The sequence below is a fragment of the Amblyomma americanum genome, chromosome 11, assembly GCF_052857255.1.
Source record: "Amblyomma americanum isolate KBUSLIRL-KWMA chromosome 11, ASM5285725v1, whole genome shotgun sequence".
NCBI lineage: Eukaryota > Metazoa > Arthropoda > Arachnida > Ixodida > Ixodidae > Amblyomma > Amblyomma americanum.
Genome location: NC_135507.1, coordinates 99,297,384 through 99,317,130, shown reverse-complemented (window position 1 = coordinate 99,317,130; position 19,747 = coordinate 99,297,384). Strand labels below are relative to the sequence as shown.

General features: G+C 45.0%; 1 protein-coding gene across 6 annotated transcripts in view; it reads right to left on the bottom strand.

Annotated features, from left to right (window-relative positions):
* The window catches only part of LOC144110480 (DNA-binding protein RFX2-like), a 97,876-nt gene that overhangs the window by 69,083 nt on the left and 9,046 nt on the right, over positions 1–19,747 (bottom strand). For all 6 annotated transcript variants that reach the window (XM_077643394.1, XM_077643395.1, XM_077643398.1 and 3 more), the window contains exons 2-3: positions 9,473–9,698; positions 965–1,088 (exon numbers count right to left, since the gene is read on the bottom strand). In XM_077643394.1, the coding sequence (XP_077499520.1) occupies positions 965–1,088; positions 9,473–9,658 (310 nt within the window). In that variant the 5' untranslated portion in view covers positions 9,659–9,698. The remainder of the gene's footprint in view (positions 1–964; positions 1,089–9,472; positions 9,699–19,747) is intronic.

Sequence of the window (19,747 nt, the reverse complement as noted above, 5' to 3'; positions counted from 1 at the left end):
TTTTCAGGACGACAGACTCGGCACGAATGAGTTCCATGAACTGTGGCTAGAGTTCGTCTGTGCGGCAGACGACGTCCAAGAACAGTACGAATTCGGAACAATGCGGGTGCCATGTGCCGATTCAGAGAGAATATTAGCTCCGCCATTTAAAAAGCTCCCATTAAGCTTGAATTTTGTTTTGTTTGATAAATTTTTTAATTTCCCTTGGAGTTTCAATTAACCAGGTTCCAGTGTTCACATTATATGGTGGCTTAGGTATTAGCAGAGTGTGCGAACGAGGCACGAAAAATCGAGGAGTCAGTTGCTATGCATCCAAAATTTCAGGAGCTATTATACATTGGCTTTATAGTAAGATACAACTTAAAAAAACAGCAGTTGCTAACACTAGGCCACGGTCTGCGGCGTACTGTATTACTCCACTGGCCCATCATAATAGTAAACGAAATCAACTTTTTAAGGTTTACTATACGTATTAAACAAGCCATGTATCAACAATCTAGCTCCTATAATTTTTTTTGTGTGATTAGTTTTTTGTTTAGGCAACAAGAAAAGCTTTAACAACGGGCTACTTTTTTTGTCATGGAGGAAATCTGTGAGGCGGTAGCGAATGTGGGCGGAGCTTCTCTGCAGACTTAAGTTGTATCCGACTATATAGGCCATGTTGCGGTGCTGTGAAAAAAGTCCGGATAACTAAGCATGTTAAAAAAAATCAAGGGTCTGAATTTTCGGTTGTTGACTACTAGACAGCCGATCGCCCATTAAGTAACAGAGTGAATTCCAGGGGACAGGGCACGTTGCTGGGGGCTGCAGGGTCAAATGAAAAGAGAGATTTGTAATAATACTGGGACAGAGGAGCTGAAGGGCTAATTGGCAACCAAACCAAAGATGGGGGAGGTGGGGGGGCTTTGTTTCGCATAGGATGTAAGCCAGCTCCTGAGAATAACGATGAAGGAAACAGGATCACCTGCAACAGCAATGAAGTGTGGCGTGCCATTGGTAGTTGAAACCTGGACGACTGTCGCCTGCGGACTTGTTTGCGGTGGGGACGTAGAGGGTGCCACTTGCTGGGCTGTTGCCGTGGCGACCACCTGTATAACAGGAATAGCAGAACACTGGTTTTCTTCTTCCTTTTTTTTTTTTCATGAAATACTCCCGGTGCAATGCAGAAGCAGTGGAAGATGTGCAAGCACAACAAATGTTTTGTCCAGAAGTGTGTTAACCTTCTTTTGAAAAAAGTGAGTCAACTGCCATAACAATGCACAGCAGCACTAACCCTTTCCGGCCCCATTTGTCGTTTCGATTCAAAACGAGATATTTTTCAGCCTAAATAGCACACCCAGGCCTCAAGAAAGCCAATTCGTTACTTTTCCAACATAAGCCGCAAATGGTTAAATTTTTATATGCATATACCGTATTTACACGATTGTAAGTCGACCCTTTTTTTGAAATTTAAAATTCAGAAGTGGGGGGGCTCGACTTACAATCGAAACGAAACCTTGAACTGCCAATAAAAGCAAGAAAAACAATCTATCAGGGATGCTACTGCGATGTTAGAAGTTTTTGTTTGCTCTACGGCTCCAAGCGTAGCATTCAGGTATTCCGCGGGCTTTTAGGCCAGGATTTTTCATTTTTTGATTTTACTGCGCACACCGTTACCCACCACGATGGTTCAGTGCTACTGAACAGAATACCCGGGTTAGAACCCCGACCGCGGCGGCAGCGTTTCGATGAAAGCGAAACGCAAAGGCGCCCGTATGCTGTGCGATGTCAGTACAGCAAGTTAAAGATCCCCAGGTGGTCGAAATTATTCGGGAGCCCTTCACTACGGCACCTCGTTCTTCCTTTCTTCTTTCACTCCCACCTTTATCTCTTCCCTTACAAGTGGGTTTCCGCTGATATTTGAGACAAATACTGCGCCACTTCCTTTCCCCCAAAACCAATTTCATTTCATTTCACTCGCGGGAAGGACCGCTGTCCCGCTGTTCCAATCGCGGAGTCTGCGCCAGCGCCCGGGAGTGTCGCTAGCTGATGGAAGAGCCGCTATTTCAGTTGGTTGTGCAATACGTAACAGCGGCGCTTTTGGGGAATGCCGATGTTTGCTGGAAGAGCCGACGCCCCAACACCAATCACTCTTTATTTGGTGGTGCTTGGAGTTGGTGCTTTTGACTCGACTGCCGGCCGCGTGCTTTGCCATGAGCTCTCCAGGTTCGAAAAGCATTCGGCGCTCATTCACTGCAGCGTTCAAGAGGGAGGCCATCATTTACGCCGAAGAAACCAACAACTGCACGGCGGGCCGCAAGTTCGACGTTTCTGAACGGTTGGTTCGGGAGTGGAGGAAGCAGCGAGACAAAATTTTCTATTGCGACTCCAAGCGAAGAGGTTTCCGCGAGCCGAAGTCGGGATGCTTTCTGAAGCTGGAGGTCAAGCTTGCAGCGTATATCACCGAAATACGTGATCGGTCCCTTCCAGTGACATGTGAAATGATCACGCAACAAGGCTGGGTCTTTGCTGCGGAAGCTGGAATACTCCGAACAGACTTCAAAGCCAGCAGGGCTTGGGCTTCGAAATTTATGAAGAGGGCTGGCTTCTCTCTTCGTCGGCGTACTAGTGTATGCCAGAAGCTGCCTGCTGCTTACGAGGAGAAAGTTCTCGCCTTCCATAGGCACTACCTCAAGCTCCGCGACTCGCGGCGATACCTGCTCGGCCAAATTGGCAATGCGGACCAGACGCCCGTCTACTTCGACATGACGAGCAACACAACAGTGAGCGTGAGGGGAGCTCGCGAGGTTAAGCTTCCCACGACAGGAAACGAGAAACTTCGGTTCACTGTTATGCTATCATGCTTGGCAGATGGCACAAAGCTCCGACCGAACATAGTCTTCAAAAGAAAAACTATGCCAAAGGAAATGTTCCCGAAAGGTGTGATTGTGTGAGTGAACGAAAAAAGCTTTATGACGGACGACTTAGCCATTGATTGGTACCGTCAGGTGTGGCTTTTGAGGCCAGGGGCATCCCTCAAAAATCACAATCCGAACCTCCTCGTGCTGGACTCATTTCGCGGCCACCTTACCGCGAAAGTGAAGGCAGAGCTCCGAAATGAAGATACAGATATGCTGGTGATTCCCGGCGGTCTTACGGGGCAGCTGCAGCCGCTTGACGTTGGCATTAACAAGCCATTCAAGGACTTGCTCTGGCGTGAGTACAACGAGTGGCTGGCGGCAGAAGGGCGGGGACTTACGCCAACGGGGCGCGTGAAGAGAGCCTCCCTGGCGGCTGTGTGCGAGTGGGTGATTTCCGCTTGGGCGGCCGTTCCACGCGATGTCGTGGTGCGGTCATTTAGGAAGTGCGGGCTTTCCATGGAGGACGATGTGCTGTGGGATCGCAGCGGCGACGACGACGACAGCAGTACCACTGAAGATGACTCATGTGATGATGAATAGCCCATCTATGCAATAAATTTTCGTTTTTGAAGCACTCCACCGGTGTTCTTTTTTCGGACATGTGATTTGGGGGGGTCGACTTACATTCAAGTCGACTTACAATCGTGTAAATACGGTACAAAATTTCTTAAAAACTGCGAAACTATACGGAAACTAATACAGTCGAGCCCACATATAACGGCCCCACCTAACGAACTTTCGGTTATAACGAACGAGACCTGCGTCACTATTAAAACATACATTGTTTCAATGGCATAAAATCACATGTATAACGAATGTCATTAAGCCCTACTGATCGGTTACAGCGAACGGACGGGGTAAACCCGGCGCCGCGATGCGAGATATTGTGCCTTCATGACTAGTAGAGGCCTCGTGCCTTTGTGCGCCTGGCGCGCGGCATGTTTTCCCGAGACTCACCGCAGGCCAACTACCTGCCCAGTTTCGCGCCGCTGGTGCCGCTCTCGAGCCAGCTACCCTTCCCCGTCGACGTGCCTTCCAACATCGCCCTCCTGCCCCTCTTCGCAACTCCGTTCCCCTCTCCTTATTCTCTTGAAAATCCGCGCGTGGCCTCCGCGATCAACCACACCACCGGCGGTGCTGATCGCGGAGGCCACGCTCCGTCAAGCAGGCCTTCCATGGGAGCCAAGAGGTGGCTGCACTGACGCTCACGGACGCCCCTCATTGATCTCTATGCTAGCGCTGTGCGTCTGTATCTTTAGCTTGATTGGCTTGATTGCCGCCTGTGCACGTTGCACGTCTACGCCATCGCGCGCTTTTGTCACTCTTGTTGCGGTGCGGACGTTTCGATGGCTTCGTTCAAATCTCGAGCCCTGGTTGTAATTGGGATGGCAGACGGGAACACCGTGCCGATTTCCACTGTATTTATCGGTAGCGATGATGAAAGTGGCCTGGGCAGAGGTGACGGCCACTGGTGAGCGGAACTGCTTCCGCACGGCCGGCTTCGTCGACACAGTGTCTGATGCCGAGCCTGAAGCCTGTTTCATATGCAAGCAAACCGCTCGCAAATCCCATCACCGCGGCGCATACGCCCTCTCTCAAGCATCGAAGGAAGCTCCAGCAGCTGGAGTGGTGAGGTTCAGGCAAGTTAGAAATTTTCGTGGCGGCGACGCAGCAGCAACGCATTTCAACCAATGACGGCCCGGCTTTGCCACATGACCAGTAGAGGCCTCGTGCAAGAAAGCATGTGCATAGACCTGTGTTTGTGTTTGTATGCTTTTGTTTAATAAAGAAATTATATAAAGTGGTGTTGAATGCTTGAAATGCAAGATGTATATTTATTTAAATAAACTATGAAAATAAATGACAAAATAATGCTTATATATTGCACTTTTTTGCGTTTGCAGGCCACTAAAAAACCAATTGCAAGTGCATATCTTTTGCCAGCAACATTGGTTTTCGCAGCGGTGGGAAACGCGCAGCGGTGACGCATGTGAAATGAAAGCTCGCGAAACGCTTCGCAGCGCCGCGCTGCTGTTAGCTCTATTCGCCGAATCGCTTGCATGTGAACTGCCCTTGATGCTTCAAAAGATGACCAGCCCGGAGGCGATTTGTGGCAGGGCGTCGTCGACTCCGACATTGGGGGTCATGAATGATTTTACTTCTGTTGATGATGATGCCTACACCTCGGAACCGTGCCCGGACGAGGGCATCGTTTCTGAAGTGCATAAAAGAGAGTGACACGGAGGAATCAGATGAGGATGAAACTTCGGAGCCAGCACCCGTAAGCGCGCCTGTAGCAATGGGCTACATAGAGAGCCTCAGACAACTTGTCTATGTCAAGGGCCTCGAGAGCACACTTCTGCTTCAAATAAACTGGAAACCTCCCTCATCGAATCTGGGATGCAGAAACAGACGTCCATCACGGACTTTTTCGCAAAGAAAAAATTTTGTGTTTTGACAAACAGCTGTCTTTACAGTTGTGGTTCACTTACTACGAACTTCGGGATATAACGAACGGACGCCACGTGACGCTCATGTTCGTTATGAGCAGGCTTGACTGTAATAAAAACACAATGACTTATGAAATCAACACCCCAGAGATCATGGAATTATTGTTTGTTTCAAAGACGTACATGACATATGAAAAGCAGACAAAAAAATAGACACCAGCGCTGGCAGCAAAATCTGTTGGCAAGAATAAAAAGTGCCCTGTCTGCAATATGAAGGATGCTAACTTCTCCTGGAATGAAGAAATCAGTGCTGAGCATACTCCGAGAAAAAAACCTGAGAGTTCGCGATGCACGCAGCTGTGTAAAAAGCGCCTTAAAAGGCTAAACAAGACTGAGAAGAACCTACTAGACAGCCGCGGCTGCAGCAGTCAGTGCAGCATAAAATGTTAAAATGTCAGCACCTCCCGTCCATTTGGCATCGTGCACTACTGCTCCTCCCATCTGGAGCCAAACTCTGCAGGATGCAAGTGCAGCTACTTAGATATGTGGATAGGTGCCATGCCTGTCAATGATCTTATTCTGCTGCTGTAAATGAGAGAGCACACGTGCCCGACTTTACCCTTCACTGTTGTAGCCGTGAGCCTACACACTCATTTCGCAATGAGCCGTGAGATGCGCTTCAAAACTCGGTGCGCGGTTGACTGCGACTCACTCACAAGGTCACCAGCGACCAGTTGGGACATGCTGGCAACATAGAAGTGGAGTGTGACCAGCAGCTGAAGCATCGGATATAGTGGCTGGCCCAAACCATTGGTGCTCAACATCAACATCAGGGAAGTGAGGAAGTAGGCCATGGTTTCATTCATGAAGCAATACCTTGAGAGGAATTCACTGTCGCAAAAGTGTTCCAATGGATTTAGGCAGTCCTTCAGCCGATGCTTCAGCACATGGTTCACATCGGTACTGTCGTGAAAAGCTTCGTCGATGCACAAAACGAAGTCTACAAAGCATGCAAATGATGCGACACCTGCCATGTTTACAAGTGAAGTAGCCGTCGAGAAGTCCTAAAGGACTCCGTCAATGCTACGTCAAGATTCTTGAGGAAATTATCAAGGTTTTTGTCATCTCGAGGAGCAATTCGAGTGGAAGCTGGTTTCTGAAATGCACAACAGGCCTCAAGGACCACTTGGAGTAGAAGTTCGAGTCGAAGCATGTTTATGAATTTGGTGGTCAGCATAATGATACTAACCACTCGACATACAAGTTTGCCTCGCCCATCTTGAGACGGGTGCACAGTACGTATTAAGAGTAGACAGGACTGGAAATTCTGCATGGCGGCACAATGCCACAGTCGCATGTGATAGCATACGGTCAGTTGCACCCTTTTTACAAATACAAATACCTTTATTTAAACACTGCAGTGCACCAAAAAGCCCATGACTGGCTTGACAGTGGGGTGCACCCCTACATACTGAAAAAATGGCAGCAACAGAGCACGAAAAGTTCAACAATAAAAGAACTATCGTACTAAAATAAACATTTCCTTGAAAGAAATAAGTAAGAGAGAATGGTAAAAAAAAAATAAATGAGAATGATTAAAAAAACAGTAAATTGATGCATAAAGACTGAAAATGTGGAACAAGTAACAACAATAAAAAACTGGAGAGCACTGCAGTCTGCTGCATCGGAGAAATGCGAAAGCATTTGCATTTGAATGTCAGAAACTTTTTTTTGTAAGTCATCATCGTCATATGATCATCACTTATCACGTGACCCTTGGATGACGTTCTCAAGTCATTGCAAGTCACTGCTGTCATGTGACACTTATCACCTGACCCTGGCATGATGTAGCTTTCTTTAAGAGCGTTAGCTCTTACTCGTCACGTTTTCAAGATTTCGTGGGGTCTGCTACCAGCCAGAGATCACAGCTCTGTCTGTGGCAGCAACTACTCATCACGTTGCGAGATTTCATGAGGTCTACTACCACCCTGAGATCCCAGCGCCATCTGTGGCAGCAACTGGAAAACAGCACATCTCGCATTGAGACTTGAAGTGGCATCTACAATTAAAATTTAAATTAAAATTGGTTGTGCTCTCCCATCCGCTTACCACGTGACCCTTGCATGATGTCCACTTTTTTTAAGAACGTTAGTCCTTCACATCATGTTTTGAGATTTAGTGGGGTCTGCTACCATCCTGAGATCACAGCACTGTCTGTGGCAGCAACTACTGACCACGTTCAGAGATTTCATGGGGTCTGCTACCACCCTGAGATCACAGCGCCATCTGTGAAAACTAGAAGACAGCATATCTTGCATTGAGACTTGTAGGGCCATCTATAATTAAAATTAAAATTTCAATTAAAATCGGTTGTGGCCTCCCAACCCTTTCCCCCCCTTTTATTTTTTTGGGGGGCTGCAAGTTAGCTAGATCATCAAAGAAAGGGTAATTAATTTTTCATTTTGCTTTCATAACATTTTTTTCTTAGAAGTAAAGCATAGAGGTCATTAACTGGCATTAAAATCAATGATGTGAAAATAGGTTGAGTATGAGGCTGAAAGGAGACGTGCAACTATACGAAGGGCCTTTTAAATGAAAGCTCTACTGCTCCCGTTCTTCAAGGTAATGTCGGTATGTAAAAAGGACCTTGGAGGCAGTGAAAATAGGTTGAGTATGAGGCTGAAAGGAGACGTGCAACTATACGAAGGGCCTTTTAAAATGAAAGCTCTACTGCTCCCGTTCTTCAAGGTAATGTCGGTATGTAAAAAGGACCTTGGAGGCAGTGCATCGTAAAATAAAAATGCAAAAAATAACAATAACAAAATAAAAACAACATATATGTAAAGAATTTCAGAAACAAATGAGTAAAAAAATTGCAGAAAGAATTCCAGAAAGAACTGTGTAAAGAATTATAGAAAGACCTGCAGAAAAGCAGCTTTTGTTCTTGCATTAAGGTTAGGCCAAAGTGCGACGAAGCTGCGTCAATTTTTTCAGTATTTTCTGCAACCTATCTGCGTTTGACCATGTCATCGTGCCCCAGATCAGGTGACAAAGATTTGACCGAAATAGTGCATTATGAACTAAAAGCTTTACACTATGTGGTAATGAAAAACAAACTTTGCATGATATACCAGGCCATTTTAGGGTGTCATCAGGGTGTTCAGAGTGTCATCTTCATTGTGAAACACTGAACCGATTCATTTGAGCACATGTAGTAACAGCCCACTTGGGTATTGCAACAGCACCACTTGCACACATTTGCTGCTCTTGTCACCCACAACAGTACTTGGTCATCTATGCGCACAACAGAAGGCTTTCTGCAGTTGTCTTTTCTTTTTGGGGTAGGGTTCACGGCAGAAAATACCTGAGCTATGTGGGGTTTCAAATGCTGTCAAATTGAAAGTTGCTCAGCTCAACTGCTGGTCCTAGTTTGCTACAAGAAGTTTTTCAACTATGCTTTGTTGAAATTTCATTCGATTTTACAATTTAAGAGCTTGAAATGCTTTCGAAACGCGAACATGTGTGCTCTTGTGTGCGGTACCTTAACGCCATCATTTTGAAAGCAAAAATTTACAAGGAAATATGTGCTTTCAGCTCAGAAATTTTTGATACACATCACATGCATTGTTTCTCTCAATAGCTGTGGCTCAAGTTGCAGCACAACATGGCGGTGCCTTAAACATCTTCAATCTTTTCAGGTTTAGTTTCTGCCTCCTCAGTTTCAGAGACCAATTGCATAACAGCAGCTGTCCTCCAAGGAAACTAAATGCAATTTTTGGCAATGCGTCTTTTACTGCAATTTATAATTGTGAAACAGCTCATGCGACAAAACATACAAAAGGTATGAATGGACACAAATGAAATTTGGCAGCAGCATTGCCACTGCAGTACGAAGAATGAATGTTCAACCCTGCCTCTGAAAATTGTTGTGGAGCACAGCAGAACACCAATGAGTCTGATTTGAATGACATTTGACTCAAATGTCAATTCAATGTGTCTGTGCAGCAAAGGCATTAGGCAGCCACCTGCAGTGGCAGTCAGCAAGATTTTCCAGCAAGAACACTGAAGAGGGAAGGACGGTTTAAACCAGAAAGAATGGAGAAGACTGTGAAGAGAACCTACCACTTGTGCTGCCTGCGCCACTTGCGCAGCAGCCGCCTGCGTCTGGGAGGCCGCGGTGGTCGCTGTCACTGCCTGCATGGTAGTTGTCGGCTGGGAGACGACCGCCTGTGCTTGTGGGGGTGAGTTCTGCTGCACGTGACCCGAGCTCAGCGGCTGCATCTCCGCGATGAAACCCTGAGCTTCCATCAGGCCGGCTCGGGCCACCGCTCGCTCACTGCTGTTGTCCCTGCAAGCAAAGAGAACGGTCGCCACTTAAGCAGTGCTTCGTGCGCAGCACCATGTTTCGCTGGCAAAACAGCTGGACTCCGTAACTTAACTGGAGGCATTATTCCTTTCTCTCAACGGAACCGTCCCAGAGCACCCAGCTAAGAAGTGCCAGTTGGCAGCATATAGGAGACAATTTATGAGAACAAATAATAGCACAAAACAGTTGGGAGCACCAACGACTCGACTCACGTGCGCACTACACTAATAGTTGTACACTTTTGTCAGAGGTTAGCCTTGACACCGTGTTGATTGCCTGATGTATTTTTTCTGCATTGCATCTCAACACTGCTGCCTGGTTTGGACCGATACTGGTGTGTTACTTCAAACTGCGGTGCTTTACCATCCTGCTGCAAGTGAGCAACTACTTGCCTCGAAAATGTCTAAAGCTACAATTAAGCTGAAGGAAGAAATGTCAGAATTTGTTAGATTTAACGACAAAATGAGGCAGGAACTGAAAGCATTTCGGGAGACTGTATCATGAGCCAAAAACTAAGCAAAACTGCACGACTAAGAGCCTCGAGCTTCCTCACGGAACAATAGAGAACATCAAAAAACAACCAGATGACGAGGCTTCCAAAAACATTCATCTGGCAACTGAAAATGAGGCACCGCGTGTCAGATGTGCACCTCTTAAAAGTTAATCGCAAAACGTAAAAAGCCTCGTTCACTACGAACGATATTCGAGGAAAAGTAATAGCCCAACACCTTGTTTACAAACAAAGCGGGGGCTTTGTGACAGGCGGATCCAACTGGGAATGAAAATTAAGCTTAGCGCCCAAAAGCATAAATAGAAGCAAAGGTTTTCGAAGCAGTTTTCTGATTTCACAGTGTACCTATGACCCCCCCCCCCCCCCAAAAGAAGTTCTATTCGTTGAGTATTTCCCCAAATCACCCAAAACTCCCGTGTAGTCAGACATTTCTACCGCGCATGCTACACCATAATCATCAGCCTGACAACGCCCCTTGCAGGGCAAAGGTCTCTCTCATTTCTGCCCAATTAATCCTGCTTTTAGCCAGCTGTGGCCACCGTATCCCCGCAAACTGCTTAATCTTATCCGCCCACCTAACTTTCTGTTGCTCCCTGCTGTGCTTGCCTTCTCTCGGAACTCTCTTTGTTACCCTTAAAGAGGCTGTGAAACGCTGCTTGAAGGGATGCTGGCTACACTTCAGGTGAATTCTTTATCACAGAGATGTTGACTTAAAAAGAATGACAGGAATCCGCGCACAGGAACGGGAGTTTTTAAATTTCAAGTTTCAAAATACAAGCGAGCAAAATGTTGCCATCAGCTTGATTTTCACAGTGCTTCCCATTCCCATTTCACTTATACAATGACGCCACTAAGTGGGGCCAATCAAAACAGCTATCTGAGCACGCCGTGGAAGTTTGCACACCGTGGCTGCCTGTTCACTGTAACTAGTTCTTGCCAAGGTTGGCAGCGTCGTTTCCATAATTACAACAGCAACATGGACACCCAGCAATGCTTCGTCGTCATGTTGACAGCGCAGAAGGAAACATTAAGATGGCCTTCCCTGATTTATCTGAACTCGAGTGCCAGATATTGCGACGGAGCGACGACCTGTGCGAGATACCTTTAGCGTAGCGCGTACTGCTACCGCCACCACTTACCGTGCCCTGCCATTGCGCGAACTCAGATTGGTCCCGACGCGACAAGCGAGCTCGCTGTTGAATGGAACTTGCTGCCATCTGGTGCCACCACCCAGCAATCCTCCACAAGCTGACAATGTGCACCGATAAATATGAAAAGAGTGCCTTTTGTAGTGATAGCTATATTACGCTAGCATTTCGAGCCTTCAGCGTGGCCACCATGGTGGCACCGTGGGTGGTAACATGGTGCGGAGCAGCTGCTGGCACACCGGCAAAACTGAGTGGAGAGGGAGTGGAGAGGGGGAGAGTGAATACACGTCCAGGTAAGAAGATGAAGGAACGCCTAGCAAAACGGAGCGGCGAAAGATTGACTTTGCAATTTGACTGAGCGAGTTCCACTCGGCCAGCTGTAGCTATCGCGCCACTCCAAGTTTAATCAGAGCTAAACCACAGCCATTTTTCTTTGCATCCTTCCTTGGGACCGAAACGAACGCTTGTAGACTAAAGTGGATCGACCAGATAGATTACACCAAGCCATTCTCGAACACTTAAAGAGTAGCCATAAGTGCTGAGTGCTAGGTCAGAGATGTGTAGAGAGAGGTGTGAAGCATTCGATGCAAAACAATAGCCAGAGCCTCTGGTGGTGTTTTTTTCGTTTTACTTGCTTTGCAATGCTTTTACGTAAGGCAAACATGCTGGTATTGTAGATTAATATAAAATGCATAAACGTGACAAAAGTCTCTTCATTTCTTAACACAATTTGCACTATATTTACTGTTTATGCAATCATCAAGCTCCCAACCAATGATGTCATATCCGCCACAAAAACTGCCAGTGTATGGTGACACCATCAGCGCCCTTAACCCCTTCAGGCGCCAATTAAATCTTCTCAAAGGAAAATTTTTTTTTGCATAGATGACGATCAGTAGACTAAGCAGAAGTGGTGTGCAAAAAATTATGCAAAAATATTCATATTAAATCATATTTTATTCACGTCCACATTTGTGGACATGGCGCCTTAAAGCTGATACAAGAATGTAAACACTGCTACATTTGCTTGCCTTTTCTAACTGATCATTAGACATGAATACATGTTTAGCTGTGAGAATATACACTTCAGGGAATTACTCTGTAGTCCATGACTTATAAAACAGATAAAAGCAGTCATTCTGTGATAATAGGTAGATGAAAATTCGGTATTACGAGCACTGAACGTGGCTTTAGATGTGCAGCCTTCATGTTGGCGCCGCTGCGTAATTAACGTGTTCAGAAGTTGGGGCCAATGGTTGCTTCCATCATAACTAATGCTTCAAGTCCGGCTTCATCGAAGGGGTCTCGAGTGATCTGAGCACAGGTGGAAAGGGAGAGAGAGAGAGATAGCATCTTGCAGCCTGTTTTACACATCGTTTTTGCAAAAATGCAAAACCATTTTTAAAGTTCACTGTTAGCTCAATTTATGTCAGAGACCTGAAACAAACTGTCCCCTCGCTCTACCAATGTGCTGATTGTTGTTTTGCATGAACGGCCAGATCTGAACTGACCATGGTGTGAGGGCACAGGTTCCTCTTTTTCATCCCCCCTTGTGTAGTGCTGCCACTTTGTATTTTTCTCCGTCTGGGTTTCATACAAAATATAATGATTCTTGCTAAAAACCGCAGCGAAATTTTCAAAACGATAAAGAAAAAGTGTTCTGACCGTCACTGAAAATGGTTGCTTCCTACGGATTCATGCGTTCTACAATCATGCACAGGTGGTCTTGGACCCCTTTTGAATATTGGCAGCGGGCCTAGGAACCTCCTAGGCCTCCCTGAGTTTAAGCACTAGTCATAGTGCACTGTGTTTGTCGGCAGCGGCTCGGCTAAGCGGCGGTTCTTTGCGGCCATCTGCTGGTCTTTGCTCGGTCAGCCGCACTTCTTTGGAGGTGCTTCTGGATCGGCTATTTTCATGAAAAACACTTCAGCGTTGGAGTTGTCCAACGTTCTCTTTGTACAAGCATAGTTTTCAATGCCGGTAAGCAGTAAGCCCATTTCCTATCATACATGCACAAAAAAAACGGCACATTGTGGGGAGAAAACGCCACGTTGATATTTTCGGCATTCAAGCGCCAAGTCCACATTTGTGGACGCGCCACTCTGACCGTCCACCGCAGCACTATTTCTTCGTCTATGACGATGAAAATTGGTGTGCGTTTCTACATTAACCTATCGACACATTCTGTGCTGTAAATTGCATCATTCGTGATCATTTGTATTTGTAAAGACAGAATGCAAAAAGAAAAGCTATTTACTCGTCCCTCCAAAAAAACGACGTGATGCACACATTTTCTCTTTATTTTTACCAGCACATTTCGATGTAGCTGCATGAGAAGGCGCCACTAACTTGACAGGGAGTGTCAAAATGGTAACAGCACGGTATTCAACGGTGGAAATTCGCCGTGCGTGCGAAAATATGAGGCGGCTTAGGTTGCGTCCACATATGTGGCCACAGCGCCTGAAGGGGTTTATTTTTGCGAGCTAATTAAAATATTAAAAACATGATTATATACAGTACAACCAATTCTAATAGCATTGCTATAACTCACTGATTGGGCTAAGGTGTTTTTTACCAGTTTTCTTACCCATCAACTATCTTGAACTCCAGCCTCTTTAAGAGAATGTGAAGTGTTTCTCTGAAACTTTGTTGTGCCATTTTATCTCACATACTTTTGTTATAATTTTTTTCCCTCTGTAATCCAACCTCAGAGTATGTTGGCAAAAAATATCTGCTTTTTCAGTACACAGCCTCCTCTCTGTCCCAGCAGTACCCTTAAAAAGTCTAGAAGCTAAGCCAGATGCTGCTTAGTTCACTGCCCTTTATACATGCGACAACTGCAAGAAAACAAGATGGGACGAAATGACACCCCGCTGAATCGACTCGCAAGTATTTCATACATCCAGGGCCTACTAAATCTTTCCTCACTGTGAGGAAAATGGCCATTTTTGTAGGTTTCAGTAGTTTTTTTTTGGTAAAAGCTATTACATTCAAAATTTAATGCAACACACAAAAACAAAGCTATATAAATGCCCTTTCCAAAAAAAGATTAAATAACAAATTGCGCACCGCGACACAAAATTTTATTTGCCAAAAACAAGATTTTAGAAATAAATTGATGGTTTGGTTTGGTTTATGGGGGTTTAACATCCCAAAGTGACTCTGGCTATGAGAGACGCCGTAGTGAAGGGCTCCGGAAATTTCGAACCCCCGGGGGTTTTTTAACGTACACTGACATTGCACAGTACACGAGCCTCTAGAATTTCGCCTACATCGAAATTCGACCGCCACGGCCGGGATCGAACCCGCGTCTTTCAGGCTGGCAGCCGAGCATCGTAACCACTCAGCCACCGCGGCGGCTAGAAAGAAATAAATTGAACAAAACTTGTACAGACATGCTTATATATAAAAAGAAAGAATGTTAAGAATTTTCTGAAATATAAAAAAATATTTGGTTTTCTATTGGTGAAAAATATGATGTTCTACCCGGAGTAGCATTCTCACTACAAAACAATAACTGGAAACCCTACAGTTGGGCACCGGAGTGCGGCCACCTGTGTTCTAGGCTGGTTTCCGTTGTCGCCGACGTCATAACTGAATCACGAAGAAAAGGCAGTACCTTCAGACTAACTGCTGCTCAGATTATTAATAAAATCATTTGCAGACAAAGCAGAGTCCTGAGATTTTCAACATTTATAGCACACGTCACACATGCGAAGACTGCCAAGCGACTTTCACAACCTGCAGGCTTTCTTGCACCAGTTTGTGGCAGTGAATAATCCTAAATTCATCAATGTGTAAGCACCAGTCAAAGCAATGGTCAATGACCAACAAGAATCACTTTGAAAGTGATAGGTAGTGTTTTTGGGGGACAGCCATGAAATTGTCCTTCTCACCTGCTAGCAGAATAGATGGGCAACGAGAGGAGTGTATTACACAACCAATCACAACCAAAGGGGCCATTAAAAAAAAAAGCTTTTAGGCGACCTTCAATAGACTGCTTGAATGTGCTAGCAGCCAAACGTTTGTTATATCTGAGAATGACACACTAAGGTTCATTATGCAATGGTGGGAATTGCCAAGAGAATTTTGAAGCAGGCTCTGTAGCAGGTGAAAATTCGATTTGGAGCAGCTTCGTAGTGTTTTGTAGCAGGAGCCAGACACTGACAAATAAAGCAGAAATGCTATTACGTAGGATGTTTTACCTGATTGGTGCCAATGTTTAAAAAATGACACACGCTTCCTGCAGATCTAAATCAGTAGCGGAGGGCTGCAGGCAGTCGTCCTGACCATGTCAGCATATTTTTCCATGCACTTAACAAGCCAATTGTTCAACAAAGATAAATTAGCTAACCTTTGTAGCGTTCACACTGGTGCAAAACTTTTTGTGAAAGCCGGAGATAAAGTTGAGAAATACCCATTTCATGAGTTTAAATTTAGTGTTTTCTTTATGTAAGCTTAAAATGCCTGCGAAATTTGAAAAGTATCACGTGGCTGTTCATTCCCATGTCGCAATTTTAACTGGCACCCTCAAACCTGCTCCGACTGAAGGAGGTCAGTTACGGAAAGCCGCAATTAATAAACAGGCCCAGTCACAGCATGGTTCACAGTGATTGTTCCGGGATGAGCACGAGCACTTTGCTTTGGCAGCATCGCGATGCTGCAGAGAGTACTCACGCTGTAGTAGCCACCAAAGCCACCCTAACCATGCCTTATAGCGCAGATAATTTCCTGCATTCCAATATGGCCGTGCCTCTCACGATGAAGCATTTTGTTTCGCATTCGAGGCCTTTGACTCAAAGAACAGCGCCATATTCCTGCGCTCATAGTTTCTGACTTTCCAGATGTATATCACGCGCTTCACTGTTTCCCAAAATATTTATTTAAAGGGACAATGAGGACTGAGAAGCTGGCTTGTATCGATAGGTAACCTTGTTCTAACGACAAAGGCTTTCACTCAGAATGGAGCTCTTATAAGCTGAAAAAAGCAAAAAAAAACTTAAATATAGGTGCAGCCATCACCAGATGATTTCGAAACTAAACACTGCATCGCCATTTCTTGGGGGGGCACAGATACCAGAGCTTAGGCTACAACACCATGCTTTTGAAAACAGTGACAACAGTTATTTCGGAGTATAAGGGACGAGTTTGAAGCGAGTGGCAGAAAAATATTTAAATGCAATTTCCCTATCAATAAACACATGTTCTGCTGCTGGACGGGCATCAACACTCCTAGAAAGAGATTTAGCTTTATTGAGGACAAAGAGATATCGCGTTGCTGACGAAGAGACTTGGTATGGATGATTTTTTTGCGCTGAGAATATAATTCAAGTTAATTGCTGGATTTAACATCCCAAAGGAACATAGGCCATGAAGGACGCTGCAGAGTAGAGCTCCGGAATAATTTAGACCACCTGGTGTTCTTTAACATGCACAGATAATGCACAACACATGGGCACTTTTGCGTTTCGCATCCACTGAAATGTAGTGGCCGCGGCCAGCATTGCACCCGGGTACCCCAGCTCAGTAGCCAGGCATGCTAACCACTGAGCTCCAGTGGTGGGTTTATAATTCACAAGCTCACATGGCAGAGGACATCCGCTTAAGAACACAAGCTCGAGATCATGAGTGTACAATGTGGTCATGGTATGCCAGCCTCATCAGTGTAAGTGCTGCAATATGAACTCCTATTTATACGAACCGACTTTCTACCCCGAAAGTTTGAATTATGTGGTTCTACAGTGCAAACAGACTTAAGTAATTACCCATTAGCATCTACCCAAGCACAGCCATACAGCTACAAAGGAAAGCCAAACAGATTTCACAGAAAAATTGCAGTCGAAGAAAAATTCGTCCCGGTCCTTGGTTACCTGTGCCACCTCGGATTCGCTACAGTTCTTGGTTGCTGAAATGGCATTTTGGTACAGCATTGGTGCAATTTCGTTAAATATCATGGATTTGTGCAATTATGTAGCAGGTTTAATGAAATGATGCAGGCTGGCGCAATGGGCACAGCATTCCCACCACTGGTTATGTCTGAGATGGTGACGCTTAGCTTCGTTACTGCAAGGCCAACACACTTAAGTCTGCTGCATCTGAGGCCCTGACAAAATGTGGCATGCTTAGGTTTGTTACATCACAGGTAACACACAAAATTTCAATATATATGAGATGGCATACTCAGGTTCAGTATGTCCCAGGTACACGTACGGAAGGTTGTTATATACTGACCCTTCTAATGCGAACACATTAAAAAAAGGCAAGAAAAAGCAGGAACAGGCTCCGTACACTGCTGTTTCAAAAGGAGAGTGGACGACTGAAAAGCTGACATCCCAGTGTGTTCCCATGAGCAGTTAGCATCTTACTTTGCATTCGAATGTGATACAGTTAAAACTTGATTTAGCGAAGTGAAGACCAGCTACGAATTAGTTCGTTAAATCGGGAAGTTCGTAAAATCAAGGTGGCATTTTTCCGTCCTTCGAAATCTGTTTGTAGCATAGTGGCACACAAAAGCTACCGCGGCATCGCATTTACCGGCAACCGGCGCCTGCGCATATGAAAACTCCACGAAAGCATCACGAATCGCTTGTGCCTGAACTGCCATAAGGTAAAACGGATTTGAAGCCCAAATTGGAAGCGCCGCCAACTGTCAAGTTCTTTGTTCTGCGCAGTGGTGCAACCTGCTGCACCGTCGAGACAAACCAGGGCCACAACTTGGGCGCCTAGATGTTACCGCTGGCACGCTGTCAACAAACTGCGAGACATCATGGGCAAAATAAGTGAGAAATAACCTTTTTTTACTCATTTATTCCTGGAAAAACTTCGTTATATCGGCTTATAGAGCACACTGAACCCTATGGGCACTTGACAGGGAATAAAAATTTCATTGTTAGATTGGAAAATTTGTAAAATCAGGTTTCATTAGATCGAATTTCAACTGTACACACATGGGAAAACAAAGCTAGCTGCTGTACTGCCGTGCATGCTTACCCATCAGGACATATAGAAGAATGCCATCAAGAACTTGCTAAGCAGGAAAATAAAGTCTATCGACAGCACGGACGCTCTACTCTGATATTTCATTCGCTGTGATGTGTACTATTGGGGACAAAAGTGTTCAGAACGCTTGGAAAGCAATTTAAGCCCATAAGCTCCGTGTCTGTCAGCAACCACATCATTTCACTACCACAGGTTTTTTCAAAGGAATGCGAGTTTGAATTCAAACTCCACAATTGCAGTCCCGATTCGACAGCAAATAGTAGAGCTATCAGATTAATTTTGTGCCTCACACCTCCCAGGGACTTTTGTCCCTGGCTGCACACTGTACGTGATGCACATTTCCTAATGTTCCTTGTTATTTTTCCACGCCACGTCTTTCAACAAGCACAAAATCAGGAAGCTTACTTGTGCACAGCTGCTTTCCATTTGATTAAGAAAGCAGACATTGACTCATTGCCAGGTTTTCACAAAACTTGAAAAGAAAGTTAATTTCATGTTTCTTCAGCGGAGAGAACAGAAAATTTCAGCCCATTACAGCTACATATTTTTCGAATGGAGTTTTAGAGTGCTTGCTTTTTTATAATTCTGTTTCCCATTATAACCTCTTGACGTCCACAACTTTTCTTCACAGCCACATACACAAATAGGCCTGGCACCGGTTCGTTACAAGAGTGTTCAAAACAACAGAAACACACAGTCAGAAAAAAAAAAAATGTGCTGCTCTATTGTCCGGAGTGCAGGTGTTTCACTCTAATGGCCTGGTAACTCACAGATTTAAAAAAAAAAATGCACACCATTTACGCCATAAAAAGGAGACGGGAACAGAGTGAATATAAGCTCGCTAGGTTGTGGAAGAAAAGAAAAGCAGATTTTTAAATTATTTCATGCAAGCAAAATATTTATCACAGTAACTACAGACTTCTCTGATAAGCTATATGGTGAGGGTGGCATGGTAAAATAAAGAAACACTTGATTGTAGCAAAGCTGCGAATGAAATAAACACAGACAAACAAGCAAAAAAATGAGCAAATTTATACATGCTAAGTACATCAGAAAACCTTGCACCATCAGCAACTTCAGTGATGGCAGGACGCAGCTGATTCCACTGGATGCTAGTACATGGAAAAAATGAATGCTTGCATACAGACATGCGGGCAAATATTTCTTTTATATATAGTCTGCGGTTGTGCCACTCAGACGTGTAATCCAGTGCCTGCAAATATCTATCCTCATCTAAGGGTGCTTGATTATAAGGTACGTCCCGCAAGAACGTGAGACCAAATTATTCACGGCGAGAAGGCAGGTTGGCGAGCTATTTGAATGTTTAACATGAGAGATGCTGCTTGGAAGTTGGTAACAACTGGTTGTGAAAT